The 22,074-nt window shown below is 39.5% G+C and overlaps 2 protein-coding genes across 2 annotated transcripts; one reads left to right on the top strand and one right to left on the bottom strand.

Moving 5' to 3' along the window:
- Positions 1-935: 935 nt before the first annotated feature.
- appl1 (adaptor protein, phosphotyrosine interaction, PH domain and leucine zipper containing 1) lies at positions 936-15,956 on the top strand. Its single transcript, XM_073470167.1, has 22 exons — positions 936-1,083; positions 2,706-2,804; positions 2,957-3,016; positions 3,694-3,765; positions 3,980-4,067; positions 4,360-4,401; positions 5,608-5,666; positions 6,509-6,655; positions 6,818-6,900; positions 7,091-7,252; positions 8,163-8,351; positions 8,486-8,528; positions 8,623-8,679; positions 8,781-8,872; positions 8,954-9,133; positions 9,879-9,931; positions 10,320-10,494; positions 10,801-10,837; positions 10,941-11,081; positions 11,168-11,218; positions 11,332-11,421; positions 12,812-15,956. The coding sequence occupies exons 1-22, from the start codon at positions 1,030-1,032 to the stop codon at positions 12,962-12,964; spliced, it is 2,127 nt and encodes a 708-aa protein (XP_073326268.1). The 5' UTR covers positions 936-1,029; the 3' UTR covers positions 12,965-15,956.
- A 668-nt stretch (positions 15,957-16,624) lies between these two features.
- On the bottom strand, positions 16,625-18,762 carry LOC140999627 (uncharacterized). The gene is made up of 6 exons (XM_073470124.1): positions 18,600-18,762; positions 17,898-17,978; positions 17,686-17,795; positions 17,507-17,578; positions 17,204-17,326; positions 16,625-16,982 (listed from the first exon to the last, which is right to left on the bottom strand). Exons 1-6 carry the CDS (start codon positions 18,664-18,666, stop codon positions 16,887-16,889), a joined length of 549 nt encoding a protein of 182 aa, XP_073326225.1. The 5' UTR covers positions 18,667-18,762; the 3' UTR covers positions 16,625-16,886.
- Between the last annotated feature and the right edge of the window lie 3,312 nt (positions 18,763-22,074).

The raw sequence follows: 22,074 nt of genomic DNA, 5'->3' as shown, positions 1-22,074 counted from the left end.
ACAACAACCAATTAATCGTTGAAGCCATTTATCAAACAAAATATTAAACATTCCCAGCCTCCAGCTTCCCTTGAGGAGTTGCTGCTTTTCACTGTTTTATATCATTGACAACCAAACAAATAATCTACAAAATCATGAACAGATGGATCCATAATAAAACTGTTTGTTAGTTACATACTTAGCCAGCTAGATAAAACCCACTACCATCATTATATTATATTTATATTTTATAGATATAGATTAGAGTAGGGTTAGTGGATGTTTTGTTTTTTAATAATGAATGCTAAAAAAAGATTGTGTCATAGGTCTTTATCTACCCTTATATAGCTATTCACAAAACTGACGAACTCGCCTTTCACATAACTGCAGTTGTCAATATGACCAGGTTTCTTGTGATTTTCATCTTTTTTAGTACCTTTTCTGTGCCAAGTTGGCAGCCATGTTAGTGTTGGTGACGTGTTGTAGTTCACTGAGCAGTTTAACACAAAGTAGTCGATGATATTTTACTTAAATTGCGACAAACTGCAACTGCAGTGACTTGAAAATTGTCTTTTAAATCGACAAACATTACATGTGTAGTTCACGGCCCGATTCAAGTGGGATCAAAAACTTTTTTTTCTCGCTCCAGTCACTACTATACGAAATGAAGTCCCATGGGGCAAACCGGAAGGGGCGTGAACTTGCCAGATTCATCAATATAAGCTACAAATAACGGTTTTCGCACCTGAAAACTAAGCAGCACGGCCGCCATTATGGCTCTGGACTGTACACGAGTACAGTGAAAGGGCGATCCCGGTCAGAACCAAAATGGTGCGTTTTCCCCTTTAAACAAGACACCAATCAAAATAATGGAAGTTTTTCCTAGCCAATCATAATCCATTTGGAGGGCGGGACCTACGGAACCGGGAGGAGCTGATTTGGGGTGTTGTGAATTCATCTAACCACGAAATCTTGAGTGGGAGTTGTCGGACCGATTTGTTGTGCATTTTGTCCGTCGACTGGCACAGATTACCGACGCCACCCGCAGCCATGCCCGGGATAGAGAAGCTGCCGATAGAGGAGACGCTGGAGGACAGCCCGCAGGTAACGGCTCTGTTTCCCGGGGGCTTCAGCTGGCAGGCTAACGTTAGCCACTTAGCTTATACGGCTAGGCTAACTGTCTTTGTAGACTCACTGTTTGCCAACAACCAGCGAAGAGATGCCAAGTTCAAGCAGCTTGCTAACCGCTAACGGCCCAGCTAACCGAAGCTGTCAAGCGGACAGTGTATAGGGGGAAAGCAGCTGTGCATCGGCATCGAAATGTGACGGCTATTCCGATCAGCTGGTGGGAGTTTCCGTCAATACGTGAGATCAAAATGTCAAACGGAGGCATCCCGTTCAGTGATGTTTCGCCCAGAAATGACGCCTGTGAATGAATAGTTAGCCGGGTACTTCCTTAGCCACTTGGCTAGCTTCCCACATAGTTTCTGCTCCTTTTGTTAATCCTTTGGCCAAGCAGCAGTGTCATCCTGCTGCTTATTGTTAGACGTGAAAGTTACACAGGGCAGAAAGCTGCAGCTGCAGATGAGCTTAATACCCTCCCCAATCAGTGGTGGTGTTTCCTGCAGCAAATCCAGAGCAAAACACCTGCTGTGACATCACTGATTGGGATGTAGCCAAATCAAGTCATTATTATTTAAATAGCCCCAAATCACAATCCCATTGCTTCAGTGGGCTTCATAATCTGTACAGCGTATGACACCCTCTGTCCTTAGACCCTCGATTTGAGTAAGGAAAAACTTCACCTAAAAAACCCTTTTAGCAGGGCAATAAATGGAAGAAACCTCAGGAGGAGCCACAGAGGAGGGATCCCTGTGCCCACTACAGACAGATTTACAATACATGTCACATGTAACAGTATACAGTTTACAATGATAACATGTCTGCTATAAGTAGATTATAAAATATGTAGGCAGAGTGTGGATCCAGGAGGATGACCTAGTGAACCATGTAATTGCAAGTAACTAGAACCGATACTGGTCTGTTATAGATTTAAGGATATTGGCATATATTGTTGTCCCATATGATATGATAAGAAACCTTTTACAGAACATAATGCAGAAAAAGATGCTTGGTAATTTATAATTATTCAATTTCCAGTCAATTTAACTATTTTAGTGCACTGATTATGATTCTTTTATTGGTATTGGCATCAAAGATTCAGTATCGGTTGGACTCTGCAGGTAACATCGTCAAAACCATGAGCGGAGTTGTTTGACAATAAGCGGTGTGACATGTAGGGAACTTTGGTCATTGTGGCAGCAGAATGTCATTTACAGCTAGGTGAAATATGTTCATTATGTTCATTATAATCACACAACAAGAATGTGCTATACTGACACTGATCTCTTGATGATGACTCAGTAATTATTACACGTGCTGGTGCCATCTGTCCTTATATCAGCTGGTAGGATTAGAACATCCATCCAGCCTCAACAATACACCAATATTCAAATTCTTTCTTAGCTTTCACAGTGACAGAAAGACAATGACAGATGGGCTTGCTGGCTAGCTAAAGGCAAAAAGTGCAGTTTACACAGAGGGTTTGGTTTTGGCAGTTAAGCGAGGGTTCATTTGAGGCCATATCTTGCTGAGGTTTTATGAATTGGTCAAATGATTAACACCGACTACATTTTCACCTGTTTTATTGTGTGTTTTGTATACAGACACGCTCTCTGCTGGGAGTGTTTGAGGAGGACACTGCAGCTATGTCCAACTACTGCACACAGCTCTATCAGGCCATGCAGAGGATTTACGATGCACAGGTACACACCCACACACCCACACACACGGTTCACAGGTGTAGTGCCGTGGGCTTTGCAGGTATGGGCAGAACATACAGGAACGGTAATACGTGGCAGCTGATTGGAAAGTGTGCCTCCAGCTGCTCAGTGCTGTCTGCTGTGTTCTCTTTAAGAATGAGCTGAGTGCTGCGACACATCTGACGTCCAGACTGCTGAAGGAGTACGACAAACAGGTAGGCCAAGTCATAGTAGCCCCTAAACCACATGAAACTAGCCAGCAGCCCTACAAGCTTAGCCACAGCTTTATGACATTAGCCATCAACCCAGTAACACTAGCAACTGGTCATATAACATTAACCGCAGTTTCATAATACTAGCTGTTATTCTCGTAACACTAGCCATCAGTCTTATTACACTCTTTCCATTTGTATAACACTATCGATCAGGCTTATCACACAAGCCTCAGTCCGTGTAAAAATAGCCACAGGCCATGTTGAGGTAGCCGTCAGCCTTATAAGACTAGCCACTGGCCATTTGATACTAGCCGTCAGCGTTATTGCAGCAGTTATCATCCGTATAACACTAGCCACAAAACTTCTAAAACTAGCCACTAGCCTTACAGCATGAGCCATCAGCCTTGCCACATTAACTATCAACATTGTACCGCTAGCCTTATCACACCAGCCGTGGACATTACACCATTAGCCATTAGCTTACCAGCCTTTTAGTCTTATGACTTTAGCCATCAGCATTATAACACTTGCCACCAACCTTTAAACGGAAGCCAGGAACATTAAAACACTTACATTTGATGCTACAGCAATGACAGCATGTCCTCACAGAAACCAGTCTAATCTATGAGAAAGAAAGTGTCTAATCTATTCCTCCATGTTGTTACTGTTGTCTGCAGCGTTTTCCTCTAGGGGGCGATGATGAGGTGATGAGCTCCACGCTGCAGCAGTTTGCAAAAGTCATTGACGAGGTGAGAGAGAATATTAACACAGCTGAGTTCTGTCCACTGCTGTCGGTCAAGTTAGACTCTACCTGACATTATGACATCAGAATTGATTTACTATAAATATCCGTGTGAGGGAGAGTAAGAAACGGTTTCATGTAATCAACTTTTTTGGTCCCACTGTGGTCAATCAGCTGATTGATCCCTAATTTCCTGTCTGTCTCTCCCTCTCTCTCTCTAGTTGAGTTCCTGTCATGCTGTCTTGTCCACTCAGCTTGCAGATGCCATGATGTTTCCCATCACTCAGTTTAAAGAAAGAGACCTGAAGGGTAGGAAACACACACACAAACATGCAGTACACTAACAATCTGTCACAAATCTGTTAGCAGGGTCTGTTGTCTTTTGTTGACAAAGCACACTAACACACGCTCTTAACATAGTCAGTGTTCCGGTTCATCCCAAAGATGAGGTTAAAGTCAGGGCTCTGTGGAGGCCAGTGTTCCCAAGAGTGACTCTTTCTGTACACTGGGGGAAAAGTACACTCGTAAACAAGTACATAAGACAGAGACGGCAATAATATCCCTCGCACTAAAACTTGCAGTTCTTTTTGTCTCTCTCCAGAGATCCTCACTCTGAAAGAAGTCTTCCAAATATCCAGTGATGGTAAGTTAGTACTGCTACAAAAACTGCAATTTATATTCAGTATCAATTTGTCTTTTTTTTTTTTTTTTCAATTATAGCTTTACTGAATATCCATCTCAGCAACACTCATATCTTCAGTCCTACAATGGGACTTTAAGCTGTGGTGCACATATTCAAATAATGTCCGCCTGATAGTGGCTTGACAGAGGACAGTTGATGTAAATTTTATGATTAGATTACATCGTTAACGTTTCTCCTTTTGTGTCACCACAGTTAAAAACCCAAAAGGATTTAGTTTATAATAATCAGAGTAGAAAAACTTCCAATCTTCATATTAGAGAAGTTTGTACTTACAAATGTTTACTATTCTAATTCAGTTCAAAACAATAAATTGATAAACATTGTTCTTGAACCTTTTTGTTTTTTGTGCATTGTGTGCTAATGTGAGTGAAGATAAGATTAGAATTTGCAGCTGCTAACTCTGACAGAGACTTGACGAGCCATAATGTGAAGTAACAATCTAAAAGAATCAAGATCTATGTGTTACTACAACTCTTGGCTCCAGATTGCACATTTGACTTTCTGCCACAAGACTCACATTTCAGTCAGGACCACTTTGTCAAAATAATCTTTATTTACTTGCACAAGTTTCATTTGGCGGTATGGTACTGTTCTGGGACCCCCTGCTCTTCCACGCGCTTGCGTGGAAAGCCTGAGGCAGGAAGAGCACACCTTCCTGCCCTTCATGAGCCATCATGAACGGCATAAGCAGGGAGCGCAGCAGCAAAGAAAAACCCAGACAGAGCAAAGCAACCGACAAGATACAATGGTAATATTCATAACAGATGACAGGAGGCGCTGGGGTGGAGGTGGGTTGTTGCAAAGAGCCAGCAGAGGAAGCAGCAAGTGAGGTCGGGCTAGAGCAGTTTAAATAGTGCGCTCTGAATGCAATTTCCCAATAGGAAGCTGGCACGGGGAGTCAGCTGAGCCATCAGCTGATCTGCTCCGTGTTGACAGCTACGCTGTTGAAGCTGATTTAGCGCTTGACGTCGTGGCCTGCCAGAACTAACGCTACGCTTGATTTGTTGAGGATAAGCTATGCTTGTTTTTAATGGTTACTGGTTCAGTACTATTGTTTTTGTTTTATTTGAAACACAGAAATGGAAAAGAAAACAGATGGAAAATGTTTTATCACCAAAAGTCTTACATACCTGTTTCTGTATGCAGATCATGACACAGCCATTAACAGATACAGCCGTCTGTCCAAGAGGAGAGACAACGAAAAGGTAATGACTTTAGTGACGGAAACACTCCTCATATTAGGTTTTATCATTCTGTACGTCTAGTAAAATGTAACCCCAACCTTCTAGGTAAATCTTTGTTTTACTTTCTTAATTTCTGAATAATTTACTGGGATGTATCCTCAAAATAACTGTGTAGTTTGGTTACAGGGTAAATACAGATTATGCTCTGAAACTTCATCTGAGTTTGTTGGATTTCTTTCTTGAGCTTTTGTCTGTATAATCTGTGAAGGACTTTGGGTGTGAAATGTAGTCTATAAATAAGTCTGCCTCGCCTTGTGTTGAGTTGAGTTTATAAGCTGCTTTATCCAAGTAAAGTATCCTTTCAATTGTCCGTAGACACATTTTGCGTTTTTCAGCTGACATGCTGTGCTCTGACAAAAAGACTATTTAGGACATGCTAACAAGGACTTTAAATTGAATAATTAACAGATGTAAAATTTGCCAAAATTACATTAGAAAACATGTGCAGAAATTATTAGAAAAATACAGACTGAACTGTCACTGTCGCCACCACTTGCAGGTTTTAACCCATTAACTTCAACCTGGTAACAGCCTCGGAGAGCAAACCATAAGTCAGTTGTTTATTTTGTTAGTGTTCCAGTAAGTGATAGTTGTGTGAGGACGCTCGACGGTTGAGGACGGTTCAACTGTCTGCAGGTTGATTTTCATAGAAATTGAGTTAAAGTAGCAGCTGCCTGAGAGGAAAATTGTCAGCAGAAGTTATGTGCCAGTACGGGTATATCTTCAACCTTGATCAATAGTATATGATATTATCTCTGTGTCCGATCTTCTCTCGATGCTAAAATTAGCCCTGTGTGTTACAGTTGCGGGCGGAGGCTGTGGAGGACGTCTACACCTCTCGTAAGAAACAGCACCAGACTATGATGCACTACTTCTGCTCGCTCAACACACTACAGTACAAGAAGAAGACGGCTCTGCTGGAGCCGCTGCTGGGCTACATGCAGGCCCAGGTACACGCACGCACGCACGCACGCACGCACACACACACACACACACACACACATACATAGGCCTGTGAGAAAGTGTGATTGGCCCAGGAAAAGCAAAGAGAAAGTCAAAACTTTTGAGACCAAAGTCAGTCTGTTCACACAATGTGTCTTTGTTCTGTGCAGATCAGCTTCTTTAAGCTGGGTTCAGAAAATCTCACCCAGCAGTGGGAGGACTTCCTGGGAACCATAGGAACCAGTGTCCAGAAGTAAGACCCCTGAAAAGTTTTTCTTCTATTGTTTGTTCTACATTCAAGATCCTAAAAACCTGATGTTATTTACTTCAGCTCAGTTTTATGGATGGAAACATGACGGCAGCAACATGAAATGTCATCAGTGAGTGCCAAATGTGAAGAGAGCGTGTGAATTCAGTGTGTGTGTGTTTATGTTTGTTTGCAGTGTGCGTCGGGAGATGGAGGAGGAGGTTGGGCAGATGCAGCAGACCATCTCGGACATGGAGAGATCATGTGACCCGCTGTATGCACCGTGTGACCCTGACCCCGCCCACTCACCTGTCTGCCGCAACCTGACCAGGAAACAGGGCTACCTGTACATCCGCAAGTAGGACAAACACATATATTTTAATACCTTTACTTAACGTTCACATTAAATCTCTCATGTCTGTCTAATTACACCATCATTGTAATCTTTATTAAAATCATTCTGGTGAAAACTGGTGCAGTCCTTGGATCAGATTACATTGACGTGCATTGCTATCTGTCAGTGTCTTTTTTATAAATAAAAATGATTCTACTGGGGGGCGTTGTATCAGAATTTTTTTAAATCCAACACAAAGCAGCTTGAAACTTGCAGGGTTAGTATTAAGTTAGTCTTAAACATTTGAACATTTGCTTGATTTTAACTGTTATGTTTTCAAGGTAAGGAATTAATTTAAAATTGCATGATGTTTCATCCATACAATCACTTATGTAAACCTAAACTGTTAATATTAAGAAATATTATCCCATCGTCACATTTTTATGTCTCCCGGTGTCAAAAATTTGGAAGATTCAAATAATCATGCGGTCAAATTTAGTATAAACAGCTGCTAAAATTAACAAAGTGACAACGTACATTGATTTCTGTGGGTAAGGAACTTTGTAAACTTTATTTTTCACAATTGTATTTATAGGAACAACTTAGATGTAATGATATATGCATTAAGAGTCTGAAAATTTCCGGTTTAGGTACCTTAAAAGTGCTTGAATATTACTCTAAACTTAAATTTCAAGTTTTTGTTCATCAGTTCTAATCGTTAATAAAAACAATAACTGACCATGTTAGATGTAGTAAGCTGAAACCTGGGAACATGGTGATTTGCTTTACCTTTAAAGTAATTTTTTGTCATGTTTGCGTAATGTACTTGGACTGTTGTTGAGCCAATGTTGGTATCTGGTGTTAAAATTAAGAATAAGGTGGAAATTATGATCTTTACTCTTTACTCAAAGTAGCTCTTCTGTGTGTCTCTCAGTAAGACGGGGCTGGTGTCAACGTCCTGGGAGCGCCAGTACTTCTTCACACAGGGCGGTAATCTGATGCAGCAGGGCCGAGGCGAGGTGGCGGGCGGGCTGGTCACAGACCTCGACAACTGTTCCGTAATGGCAGTCGACAGTGACGACCGCCGCTTCTGCTTCCAGGTCACTTCCTTCGATGGCAAGAAGTGAGAATGCTAAAAGAACATTTACATTTGTTATTCATGAATACATTCTATCTCTTGTCTCCATTTTTAAGTATTTGGATTTATGGTAAAAATTGATTAAACCTCCTCTTTTTTCTCGTGTCGTGTTCTGTCAGAGTGGTGACGCTTCAGTCTGAAAGCAGGAAGGACTGCGAGGAGGTAAAATGTTTTTCTGTCACGCTACCATTTCTGTATTTACTGTTGGCTGTTCTGTTGTCTTCTCACGCCGTCCATCTGCTGCTTCCTCCATCAGTGGATCTCCACCATCAACAACATCTCCAAAAGGATCTACCTGAGCGAGAACGCAGAGGTCTGTATCCTCGTTCCCTCATTAGCCTTTATTTTCCTGGTCACAGGTCTAAAATCTTTTCCTTTTGGTTGGTGCTGACAGTTTTGTCATCCTATTGGCAGGAGCTGGCAGCCAGAGTCAACCAATCAGCTCTTGAAGCTGTGACTCCATCGCCATCCTTCCAGCAGAGACACGAGAGCATGAGACCCAGCAGGTTTGTATCGGATGTCTGTGGTAAAACTGGACCAGTAAGACCTACACCAGTAAAACCATCATCTCTCTCTCTCTATTCCAGTAAAGGGCGTGTGGGCCGAGCGAGCAGTATTAGCTCTGTGGGCTCAGAGCCATCACCTGCCCTTTCTGTGCTCTCATTGGATGCTCTGGTTGCCCCGGAAACACCCATCCAGTTTGACATAATTTCCCCCGTCAGCGAGGAAAACTCGGCGCAGAGTAAGACGGCAGCACAGTCCGGCAGGTAGGGGTGTGTGTGTGTGTGTGTGTGTGTGTGTGTGTTACGATAGATGTCAGTTTCCTCTTTCCTTTTCCTAAACTGTGATTTTAAAGGGTCAGTTCACCTAAATTATGAAAAAATATCTGTTTCTGTTTTACACTAGTGGTATCCACCGGTCCAAGCGGTTAGATTTGTTTGGGGATTTTTATGGTCCAGGTTTTGAGATGTCTGTTTCCACTCAATACAATGGAGGTGAATGAAATTTTAGTTTGACAGCTTTGAAAAATTATAATTTAAATAATTTACCAGCAACATCCCTTTCCAGAAACAGAGTGTCCAAAATCTCTCCTGATTTACTTTTATAGACCACTACATTCACTCTGCCCTTTTCATTTGACTGTCCAAACAAGCTAATGTATGCATATACAGTATGGCATTAAATTTTTTGCTGACAATTCCTTGCATTGATGGCACAAAATTATGATGGTTGATAGAAAATATCTATCAAGTTATAGGGAGTAGAAGAGGGTGTGATTTTGATACTGACACTGAGAGTCCCTGTCACTCTGATTAATACACAGAACACACAGTAGACAGTTTTAATTTTAACTAGGAATTCCCTCTGACAGTTGACTGAAACTAATTAAGGCTGATTCTCACCTAATTCAACTGTCTAGTCCAGTCAAGTTTATATGTGATTGAGAAAGCTTGTTTCCTGTCTATTAATGTAGCAGCTGTTTTTTAGTGTTCAGTGTTTGTGTGTCCACAGAAGAAGTAATCCCTTTGGAGAGTCAGGAGACGGCACATCAGAAGACACCGAAGGTACAGTTGAAAACATCATTCATGGTTTCTGTTGAAGTGATGTTTCCAGGTCCATGTTTGTCATCTTTAAGTTCATGAAAATGTCAGAGTAAGGCTGCATCCAAATCTCCACCCTCCGGACTTGCGGACTAAGCTCTCACGGGCTTCAGTTGTATGTACTGTCACGTGTTCACTGTCATCAAGTCAAGTCTGCGAGTGTATTTAACCCTTAGGATAATGACTAACATGAATCATGGGCTTTCTATGGGAATGCTCACTAAACTTTTTGAAAATGCTACTGTGTATTGGATGAACCTGTACAACTGAAATTAAATAATCTTGACCCATGTACTTTAATTGCAATGAAATATGCTGTTGCTGCTGTTCTGGGTTTTTTTCTGTTGTCTAGACTCGATCCTCCACCAGCTCTTCATCGTTCGCTTCCTCGGCTCCATGGAGGTGAGAACTGCTGAGTCAGCAGACGTCATCTCTGAGACCATGAGGCAGATCCTGGCAGCCAGAGCCATCCACAACATCTTCAGGATGACCGAATCACACCTGCTCGTCACCTGTGACTGCCTCAAGTACGAACCACAGAGTGTTTGTGTGTGTGTTTTGGGTTAGGTTATCATTGTGTTATCATGAATTTTTGGCAACATACAAAAGAACAGGACCATTGTTGTTTAGTAGGTCTTACAAGATATCATTGCCAAAGATTAAAACATAAGAACTGAAACGGTAAGAATGATAAGCAATGGATACAATTCACATTACTTTCCCATCATGTAGCACAGAATTCACCATAACGCTATCATGGAGAGAACAAATATTTCTTGATTTGTAATTTTTTGTAACTCTTTGATATCGATGTTTCTATTTTTTCTTTTCAGACTCATCGATCCTCAGACGCAAGTCACCCGACTCAGGGTAAGATGATCTCTGCTTCTCTGCTTAGTTTTAGTCTCAGACATGTTTCTAGTGATTTATCATCTCCTCCGTCCTCCTGCTCTCCTCCTCTCTCCTCCTGCAGTTCTCCCTCTCCACTGTGCTTCAGTGTTCGTCTCATCAGGACAACAAGAGGCTGTTTGGTTTCGTTCTGCAGCCAGCAGGCGGGCGGGGTGACAGCCGAGCCGTCTGCTACATCTTCGAGTCCAACAACGATGGAGAGAAGGTTCGCCTGTGTTTTTATCTGTTCGTCTCACTGCCTCACTCTGTGTTCAGTCTGCGTGACACGTTTGTCTTCCTCATGTGTTTCAGATCTGTGACAGTGTCGGTCTGGCCAAGCAGATAGCCTTCCACTCTGAGATGGTGAGACTGATTTGAAACTTCATCATACTGAAGCTAATGCTAACACCAACCAATGATGGTACCTTTAGGTGTTGTTGAGGAGGTTGATTATTTGTGTTGTTTTTGTTGTGTAGGACCGTAAGGCCGATGAGAAGAAGAAGGAGCAGGACAAGGCCAAAGAGAAACAGCAGGAAGAACTCAGCAAACAGAGACAGATAGAGAAGGTGACCTTTAACCTTTAACCCCACACTTAAAAAGTTTCCACGTACTCTTAAACTGAAGACTTGACTGGACTAGACAACTTTTTTTGCTCTGACTTATCATTATGAAGTAAATATTGATTGCACAATGTCATGGCGATAGAATAATGTCACCATCACCGTTAAAATTGGTTGCCTGTAGAACTTGTCTACTTCCATTTGAATACATTTGTGCTTTTTACTCCGAGTGTTTTCTTCCACTCCCCCCTCCACCCCGACAATAACCCTTGCTGTACTTAATTGTTTTGCAGGAGCAATACTCAAACTATGTTACTACAATTTCAATTCACCTATTCAGTAAAAATGCCTTCTTTTTTATTTCTTGTTTCCAAAGTGGTGTTGATCCTTCATCATGAAAAGTGAAACAAATGCAGTGTGTCCTGTGTTGTTGGTAGTTGCTAGGCTTTGTGGAAAATGGAAAGCGATCTGGTTGTCTTTGTGATAGCAACGCCAATAATGAATCACTTTAAATACCAAATCATTAGGTGACCTTCAGCCCCTGGTTCAGTCTGTTTATGCTGTATTCTCAGTTATGGGGTCTGTTGTAGAAGCAGATTAATGGATTCATATTGGATATATATATATATATATATATATATATATATATATATATATATATATATATATATATATATATATATATATATATATATATATATATATATATATATATATATATATGGATATATTGGATTCATGCAATAAAATGTAAATTCTACATTTTCATCAGAATTTTTTTTAAAACAACAAAACAAAACAGCAACGTCTTCAAATTACTTGTTTTGTTCAGAATCCAAAAAAAATCTAAATTTACTACCACACTGCGAAAAAAATTCCTACAACTGAAAAGCTGGAACTTTTGTGGCTTGAAAAATAATTTTTTAATCATTAGTCAAAATAGCTGCAATTATTTTCTGTTCATCTGAGATCAAAGTCTTTGTTTTTGTTCTTAACAGTTTGCACCTTTATCCCCCAAAACCCCTCTGATTAGTAGGATAACTGTTAATTTTCAAATAAAAATATCATATTTATTCATAATAAATATAATATTTCTTCATTTTTTTTTAAATGGCCTTGTTGATTTTGAAACAATGTATATGCTTGAAGCTTACAAGAGACTTTCAGAGGCCCATTAATGGAAGCAGGTTGAAAGCTCCATGATAAATGTGGAGCTGCAGGATGATGTTGGATCATTACAAGTCAGTGTCTTAGAAAATAATAAAAACTCAGACGTAAAGTTTTTCACAAACATGCAGATTGAAACATAATGTTACCATTTAAAAACATTTTAGTACCGACTGATTTGATATTTAACTTTACTTTAACTCTAACATTTTCTTCGTTTTGCCCCCAGGATCTAGAGGAGCAGAGCCGATTGATCGCCGCCTCGAGTCGCCCCGCTAACCCGCCTGGCTCTGACGGACAATTCCTTGTGCTTAGCAACAGCCAATCAGAGGACAGCGACGCTGGGGAGGAGGGGAAGAAGAGGGGCGAGTCTGAAGCCTAGCAAAGCTAACGGAGGATGCATGTGTTACCACCCAGGCAAGACCCAGCTGGTACTGTCAAAGCAACAGCTCAGGAATCAGAGGAGGGGAACACCACCCGCCTGTCCGCCCGGGCTGCCAGGGACTGAAAAACATGTGCTCCCTCCCTGCTGGACTCTGTTTGAAGCTTGTGGTGGAGCGCGTCACTCTGAAAACGGAGGATGAACTAAACGCACCCTCACTATAAGAGGAGGAGGGGAGAAGGCGTGGAAACGTCTCGTCACGTGTTTTATTCTGTGTGTTAAAACGCTGCTTTTTATACCGGCTCCACAAATATAGATTAACCTGTAAGTTTCTGTTTTTTTATGTTTATTTTATAAAAAGAGATGACGGCAATGACATAAGTGGAATAATGAACCAGGATCAGAAGGAGATGTGGGAGAAAACACAGGAAGTCAGATCTGGACGATGTCAGCTCTCGCTCAAGGGCTCCTCAGCAGGAGGTGAAGGTTTGAGGAGGAGATCCAGCAGAGCGACGGGACACCTCGGTGCTGTTGGTAAAAAGTGTGAGATACAGTGCTGTTAATGAAAAGAGAAGATGAATGAGAGAGAGAGCATGGAGTCTTATTTTGAAAAGTCCTACCTGTTGTGATGTGTTCATCAGCTGAGCAGTTTTTCAAAGCATCCTGCAGAGTTATACATTTTAGTTTTTATTTTTTCCTTCCTTCCAGGCAGCCGCTGGTTTTCAGTCATTTGATGCAGGATGAAAATCAACCTGCAAAGTCTTGAACCTTGCTGCATCATCATTACAGTAAGAGCTCCAATGATCAGCCAGTTAATCGGATTAGTCGATCAACAAAAAATAGTATACTTGATTAATGATTTAAGACATTTTTCAGGCAATAATGTCAAATATGTAAAGGCTCCAGCTCAAGCAGAAGAAGAATTTGAAGTCGGTAGTTTGGACTATTTTCAGTTGTGGTATTAGCAATTAATCCGTAGATGATTTTCTTCGTTAATCAATTAGGTCTTTGGTCCAGAAAATGGTGACAATGATGATCAAGATGACATCCTCAAATGTCTTGTTTTGTTCACAACCCAAAGATATCTGGTTTACTGTTAGAGGAGAAAATAATTCAGGAAATATTCACATTTAAGAAGCTGGAATAAGAATTTTGCCTTTAAAAAAGAAAAGATTAAAAAGACTCAAAATAATTGATCAATTAACAAAATAGTTGGCAATTAATTTGTAGGTGCGGCCCGACATCGCAGTGTATGTTGTGATCTACTTTTACTGTCTGTGCGAGCTGATTTTCATAGCTTACTAAGATGAATTAAAAACAGCGGCTGCATGAAAAAACATATTCAGAATTCTACAACATCATCCGGTCAGCAAGGATTTGATCATTTGCAGGTCAAAAGATATTCTAGACCTCTGAGGTTAAAATTGGGCTGAATTTAGTTGAAAGCTGCCAATACATTCTTCAAACTACATGACATAATATTTTGTTTGTGATTGTTTTCATGAAGTATAATTGTAGTTTCAACATGTAATCATGATCTGCTTCACAGCGAAGTGTTATCATTAAAATGCCGCCGAAACAGAAAGAAATTGCTCAACTTTTCAGCCCAATTTTTCCCAGATATCAGACGTTTTGACCTGGAAATCTTGTTATACCTTCAAAACACAGATACCGTTGCAGTACGTACTGCGATTTTATGCAACACTAGTGTTGAAAATAAAATGATTTGCTATCTTTTGGTAAATCTAGACCACTGAAATTTAATTTTCTTTTTGTCATAGAAGTTATGAATAAATGACCTGATGCACTGGGAACTCTAGGTCAAGGTCAACTCTACTTTGGCCACTGTGAAAATATTGTGGCCCGACCTCTTTCCGAGCTATAAGAAAAGATCTATAACCGTCAACAACCTCCAGTGACAATATTAACTTTAAATATTTTTTAAAAACGTAACATATCACAAATCACGCTTTGTCTAGCATCCCATCTCTTCTCATGCCGTTTGTATGCAGTGTTCTTTAGCATGTTCTCAGGACAGGGGCCAACATGGCCGCCACAGGAGATCCTGAAGGTGTGAAACTACAGAAAAGAAAATATTGAACCCTTTTCATTTGAAGATTTTTATTCCAAAGTGAGACGTCCGTAACTTCTTCCTCTTACAAAATGAATAGTTGCATGAAAGTAGTGCTCATTAATAAGAATCATATACCGTTCAGATTTAAGGCCTCAAAAAAGACCCAAAGATGCTTCGCTTCCCTTATTGGTCCGTTTAGATTGTGAAACACTGATTTTACATTTGAAAACTCAGAGATCTGTCAACACAAGCACAAATCTGATCAAATGTCCTTACTTTTGCTGTATCTGCTACAAGACAGTTCTCTATTTTGAACAGTGTCTTCTCTGTTTATCCGATCTAGTACAGGTGATTCATTCAGTAAACTTAACAGAAATTCAACATTTTTAACATCTTGATGTAATTAAGATCCATGTCTCAGAAAACAGACAAACAGTTTGACATCTTCTCTGCCAAATAATCAGCTGAGTCAGTGTATTTCTCCTGGCATCAAAATATTTTTCTGTGCATTCACAAATATTAATCTGGGTCATTGTTTGAGGCCTTTTATGTTTTTCACTAGTTTAATCAATTAATCTGCCTTTATCCAGAGTGATTCACAGTGATTATCTGTAGATCTGAATAAGCTTCAGTTTAACATCATTACATGTGGGGATGTTAAAGGTCAGAGGTCACGGCTGTGGGGAAGATGTTTCTAAAAGCCTAAATCAACAGTTACTGATGATGATTTTATTTTTCTGTATTGTGGGAGGAGGTTTTCTTGCTGTAACCAGGTGAAGGACTTGCTGCACTTTACTGACGCAGGAAAATACAACAAGATTGATCATGTTGAAGTGTAAATATGTTTTAGTGATAATTGTTTCAGTGTCATGAATAATAAAAAAAGGCTTTTCAGTGATAAATAAAGCACTAACTCCACCCGCCCGAGTCAGGCTGCTAATTTTTCAGATCAAACGAACCTCTACAAGATCTTCTGGAAACGTTTACTGGTGTAAATTTAGAACAGTACCAAGTGTGTTTTTTTTTAATATTTTAAACCACTTTATTATCAAATGAACAAAATGCATCCAATATACAAAAATATGCATTTCCATAAAGACAATGAAAATGTAGAACAGACCATGATGTGACAGAGACACCTGAACTGATTGTCCAAATACTAACACAAAAAATTGCATCTTTGAATACAAACATACCCAACAAAACCTGCAAGACATTAACCAAAAACATATAGCTGACTTGTAAATGTTTATTTTGAGTGCAAAATCACTACGAGAGATGATAGATTAACTGAATATCAGCAAAAAGAGGAAGAAAATCAGTGCAGTAACTTTGTTTCCCATAAAAATAATCCACATGCTTGTCTTCAACAGTGGTTCCCAACATGGGGATCACTGGCTACTTGTTAAACAAAATACTGTACACGTTTGATTAGGGTCACTCCTTCTCAGCATCAGCTTCGATTTTAGAATTGAACCATTTGGTTTCAGCGCTGCAGTGCCATTTTATGAATAAATCAATAAATTATTGCCAGAAAAATTCAAAATACATTAATGCCTGTCTTGTGAAACAATGTAAAGTATACGGCACTTGTAGGAATGCTTTACAGGCACAGATGTTTGACACTTTTTATGCCATTTACAAAAGTAGAACAGCAGTTTGAGGTATTCAAAATTTGTTTCGAATAAAATATGGCACGATGTGTAAATCGTGTTTTCCAGAAGGTAGCTGGGCTGGCTGGGCAGATCCTCCATATTTTTCCTGGGTTCTCTGGCTCGTTTTAGGACTGTCTGAAGTGTCTGAAGATTCAGCAGGAACCAAAATAAAGCAGAACAGCGGAGCGTCACATCAGCGTTGACTGTTTTTCATGATCCGGTCGGAGAGCCAGTCCAGACCCTCGACCAGACCCGTACCGCTGACGGCACAGGACGCCTGGACAAACCACTGCACAGACACACAGAGGGACAAACACATTAGCTCAGCTGCAGTGTTGAATTAAATTTAAACCTGGAATGTCTGGAAAAAACACTTAACATTATGAACTTATGAACATTCCTTGCAAAAACTGTACACCTTTTTCATTTTAAAAATGGTGCCTGGTCAATCTTAGCTGATTGTATTGTGTGATTGCTAGCAAAACTTGTGTATGTGCCATGGACACCTACCGGCTGTGAGACTCCTGATAGGCCCAGGGCCTCTGTGATGTCACTGACGGACATGGCTCTGGGTAAATCTTGTTTGTTTGCAAATACCAGTAAGGCCACGCCCCTCAGCTCTTCCTCCCCAAGCTGCAACACACAAACACAAACAGGGTGAGTGAAACAGGAAAGTTAGTGGAAGGTAAAAAGGAGTTAAACATTCAGATATCAACCAATCAGTGATGTCCTCCTCAGATGTAACTCAGTTTTAATTTGTAGATCTGTGTTGAACAAATTATGGTGTGTGTGTGTGTGTGCGCGCACATTTACCATCCTGTGCAGCTCATCAGCAGCTTCTTTAATCCTCTCGGGGTCGTTGCTGTCGACCACAAATATCAGACCCTGAAGAGAGAGACAGAAAGACATCACTGCAAATGACCACAATTCGACTTTTTCTGTCAAAATATTTGTAGTACTAGTAGTTGTAGTTGTATTAGTAGTAGTATTACCTGTGTGTTAGTGTAGTAATGTCTCCACAGAGGTCGGATGATAGTCTGACCGCCAACATCCCAAACTGTAAAACTGATGTTCTTGTATTCAACAGTCTCCACATTAAATCCTGCACACACACACACACACGCAGTTTAATTTATGATTTCATATTATTCTATATTTAAATTAAATGTGTGCAATGATATAAACACATATCAAAATCACTGACCAATAGTTGGGATAGTGGTGACGACCTCGGCCAGCTTCAGTCTGTACAGCAGAGTGGTTTTACCTGCTGCATCCAGACCGACTGCAGCAACACACACACACACACACAAACACACACAAACACACACACACATGCACAGACACAGCACAGTTACTATTACTGTTTACAGTGTAACTAATAGGGCTGCAACTAAAGACTGTTTTCATATAGTATTAAAATACCTTGTTTTGTCAGACATACACTCCAAAAGTCAAGGATATTCAGTATACAAAGGTTAGTTAAGTACACTGCAATATAACAATTCTGCATTACAAGTAAAAGTCAGGCATTGAAAATGTACCTTCAGTAAGACGAGAATGCAAGTGTTATTTCACAACATTTCATTGTTGTAGTTGTTCGAGGTAGGACTTATAATATACTGTTGGGTAGTTCCAACTATAACAGTGCATCATATTATATAAGCTCATCGTATATTTTGTTCAAATGTAGATTGAAGTAGAAGAAGCAGAGGAAGAACCAGAAGAAGAAGAATATTAAGAGATATGAATATGAAGAAGAAAACAAGAAGAAACAGCAGCAACAGCAGCAGCAGCTGCAGAAGAAGAAGAAGAAGAAGAAGAAGAAGAAGAAGAAGAAGAAGAAGAAGAAGCGTTCTCATATTAAAGTTAATTAGTCAAAAGAAAGTAGAAAATGAAAACTGACCCATTAAAATCCTGACCGGTGTCTTGGAGGCGAACCTGGAGAAGATCTGTGAGATGATGACGCCCATTGTTCAGGTGCTGAAGTTTCAAACAGCTCGTAGTTTGACTCCGTCTGTGTTTGTGTCGGTGTGTGAGTGTGTGTGCTTTTATAGAGCAGCAGCGGTGTTGTGTGTGTGTTCTCCATGGTGTCATCCCGGCTGCTGTCAGCTCGGTACACGGTGGCAGAGGAGGCACAGGAGGAAGGGACGAGACAACACCGGAAAACACACTTCCGCTTACACAAACTTCAGAATAAAGGCACCGTTTTTGATTAGTTTTTATCAAATTGAAATGTGCTTAATTGACATGAATACAAATTAAAGATAAACGTATAATTGTGTCACATGATTTTCACTGGTGTATGAAAAGCTTAAATTCATTACTAATGAAGAGCAAACAAGATGGACAAATTCAAGTGTGTGGAGGTCAGGGGTCAGATGTGCTGACACGGCAAATTAAAACAGACAATACTCCACTGTGTTTTGAAATGTAGAAGTTATTCTTGTCTTGTTTCTTTACCACTTTTAGTACATCACCACCCTACCAGATGGCTGACTACCTGTAACATCTGATCAATGTTTATTTATTAACTGCATCATAAACATGACATCATGCCTTTTTTCAGGTTAAAATCAGAAACATACTGTGATCCAATGAAAAGATCCAATCCAAAGTATTGTGTGTGTAACTTAAGTCTGATATGTGTTTTCTTCTGTACCATAGAGCTCCATTGTTATATTAAAAACACATCGGGGAATCACACTGTTGACATGACACGTACCTAAATTACCATGAACACACAAACTGCAATTTATTGTGACTTAATCCCACATACACCAATGAGGTTTGAATCGAGAGCCAGATAGGGGTAGGGAAGTCAGACAGTGAGACTTGCACATTATTGATTTTGGTCTTTTCATGGGATTTGTTTACAATAAGAAAAATATAGAATAACACCAGTCAGATTCCATAAGAAGTTTTCAGTATAAGCTTTATAATTAGTTAATAATATAGTGTGTGTAGTGACAGAGCCGGTTTTTCTTCAAGAAAATTCTGAATTAAGTTTTGTTCTCATAATGATTTGAACTGCTGATGTTTGAGTTTTATTTTGATAGTAAGAATTTAGTCTCTGTGTCTTCCTGCAGACTGCTGATATCAGGAAGTGTTGCTCTGTCTCTTCATCTTGTTGCTGTTGGCAGAACTGACACAGTGTGGGGTTGTTATGTATTATGCAAGGTTGGTCTCAAAGGCCGTTATTGTCTTTACTCAGGCTCTACTGAGTTTTGTCTTTCTAGGATTCTGATATATATTCAGACCTTTTAAATACTTATTCCTATTCTTTTTAAACTCTCAGGGCATGTGCAATCTTTTACATTTGTTTATTTTAGTCAATGTGACGTATTACTGATTTTTCCATACCTGTCTTGTATACCACTGTACTGTCATGTAGCTGTATGCAGCAGTATTGCCCAAGCAACATTTCCCTAATAAAGTATATCTTATTTAATCTTGTCTAATCTACTTAACATTAAAACTTGTATATGACACTGAATAGTGTATATGGGACAATTAAATACAGATATGAAGACAAGTGTTAATTAATGTATTTATCATCAATAACTCCAACTTTGAATCCATAACTGATATATAAACAGGAGATGAACGATTGACAACATGTATAAAATATGTTTTCATATTTTATTTGAATATTAAATATGATGTGTATTTAGTAATTATATAATTATGATGCATTTATTATATTAATCACTTAACTATTTATCTTTTATAAAAACACCTTCATTCTCATGAAAACTAAGCAAACTCCATCTGCTACCAAAGGCATCAAGATGCAGTTGAGAGATCCAGGAGAAATCTAGTAAGTGGACCTTGAGTTAAGTTCATTATTTCCAAAGTCACAAATGAACTTCAGAGCTCAATTTGTCTTCATGAGATCTGAACAAATACATAAACTGTTTTAAACACACCTGTGAATGATTTGTAAATCTATATAAACATAATAAATGTTTTATAACACACTGAAGGTCTTTTCTCCTGTGTTTTTGTTCATATATTATTTAATAATATTACAGCTCTCATGTTGTGTTATCAATAATTCTCTACCTGTTTATAGATGCAGATATAATAGATGCTTCATCAAGAGAACCAAATTGTTGACAAATACATTAGTAAACACAGATATGACCCCAGTCTAGGTGAAACCTAGACATAACATGACAAAAATGGCAGTTTATTATAAACTATACTATACTACTATTTATATCAAACCCTAAACTTCTCTGACAAATTAAGATTTTAATCACGTTTCTAACCTAAACTCCTAAAGTGAAAAAAGGGACAGGGACTTCCACTGAACTGCTAACACATTTACAGTTTAATATTTGCAACAAACTATTTAAAAATTAGCAGAACTGTAGCAAGCCCAAGTCTATCAGACTAAGGCTCAAGGTCAGAAAGCTGCAACTCTACTCCCAAAACCCTGACACTGTTTTAAACAGAGCTACAGTATACTGGTTTCAATGTTGCAAGTGACAGAGGTGAAGAAAGGTAGGTCACTGTCAGTTGGGTTAAATAGGTGGAGGTCATCAGCTCGTCCAATCTGAAGGAAGCAGTCCCTTCACACAGACCAATCATGGGGCACCACCTCTTTCTCATTACCCTAACAGACACACAGTCTAAAGAGAAGGGGAGGAGAGAGTTAGTTGTCACATCAACTACCCAAACAAATATGACCCAGAGTCATAACACTTCCCCGGCCAGAAATAAAACATTTCCCCCTGGATGAAAAGTATCATTTATGACATTTTTCTAAATCTTTCTTGATGTTAAAGCTATGAAGCAACAAGGACCAGCACATGAGATGTTATTTGCTGTTCTGCATCTCAGACAGGAACACAAAGGGGTTGTTTCTTGATGCAATATTTAATATGTGAAAATCTTAATTTTAAATACTTTAGGCTCCACAAATTCATTTATTTTCTTTTCATATAACTCTTTTACGGCAATGTTACCTTAATGGAGCAGAGCATTACTGAAATTCATTCATGCCCACCCTCTGTGGCTCATTCATTGGATTATAAATGTCCAATTATATTTCATGTTTCAAACAAGGGTTCACCTGTCACAGTAATTGGAGACCAGACGTCTAGTGATTCTCCAGGATCCATCTGTGACCAGTCTAAAGATAGACCTTCAGATGTCAGTAATGAACCTGGGCCTTCAGACACAAAGTAAGAAAGAGTTTCTACTGTTAACGGAGCTGAACTGTGCAATAATGAAATTTACTGTGACATTCCACCACTGATTTTGAATGAACATAGAGTTTGTGTTATTCCAAATGTTAAATATTGTCACCGAGTTTTACATTTCTAATGTAAATGCATATTTTTTTCCAATTAGGGATGCCCCGATCACGTTTT

This window comes from Pagrus major, chromosome 7, assembly GCF_040436345.1.
Source record: "Pagrus major chromosome 7, Pma_NU_1.0".
Classification (NCBI taxonomy): Eukaryota; Metazoa; Chordata; class Actinopteri; order Spariformes; family Sparidae; genus Pagrus; species Pagrus major.
This window is presented reverse-complemented; position numbering and strand designations above follow the sequence as displayed.

Excerpts from the sequence above, each read along its gene's own strand:
- LOC140999627 (XM_073470124.1), bottom strand. The coding sequence starts at position 18,666 with ATGGGCGTCATCATCTCACAGATCTTCTCCAGGTTCGCCTCCAAGACA. Across the intron at positions 17,327-17,506 it reads CTGATGAGCTGCACAGGATG|CTTGGGGAGGAAGAGCTGAG; the intron begins GTAAATGTGCGC and ends TGTGTGTTGCAG. Across the intron at positions 16,983-17,203 it reads TATCAGGAGTCTCACAGCCG|TGGTTTGTCCAGGCGTCCTG; the intron begins GTAGGTGTCCAT and ends GTGTCTGTGCAG.
- appl1 (XM_073470167.1), top strand. The coding sequence starts at position 1,030 with ATGCCCGGGATAGAGAAGCTGCCGATAGAGGAGACGCTGGAGGACAGC. Across the intron at positions 10,495-10,800 it reads GTCACCTGTGACTGCCTCAA|ACTCATCGATCCTCAGACGC; the intron begins GTACGAACCACA and ends TTTTCTTTTCAG. Across the intron at positions 11,082-11,167 it reads CCAACAACGATGGAGAGAAG|ATCTGTGACAGTGTCGGTCT; the intron begins GTTCGCCTGTGT and ends CATGTGTTTCAG.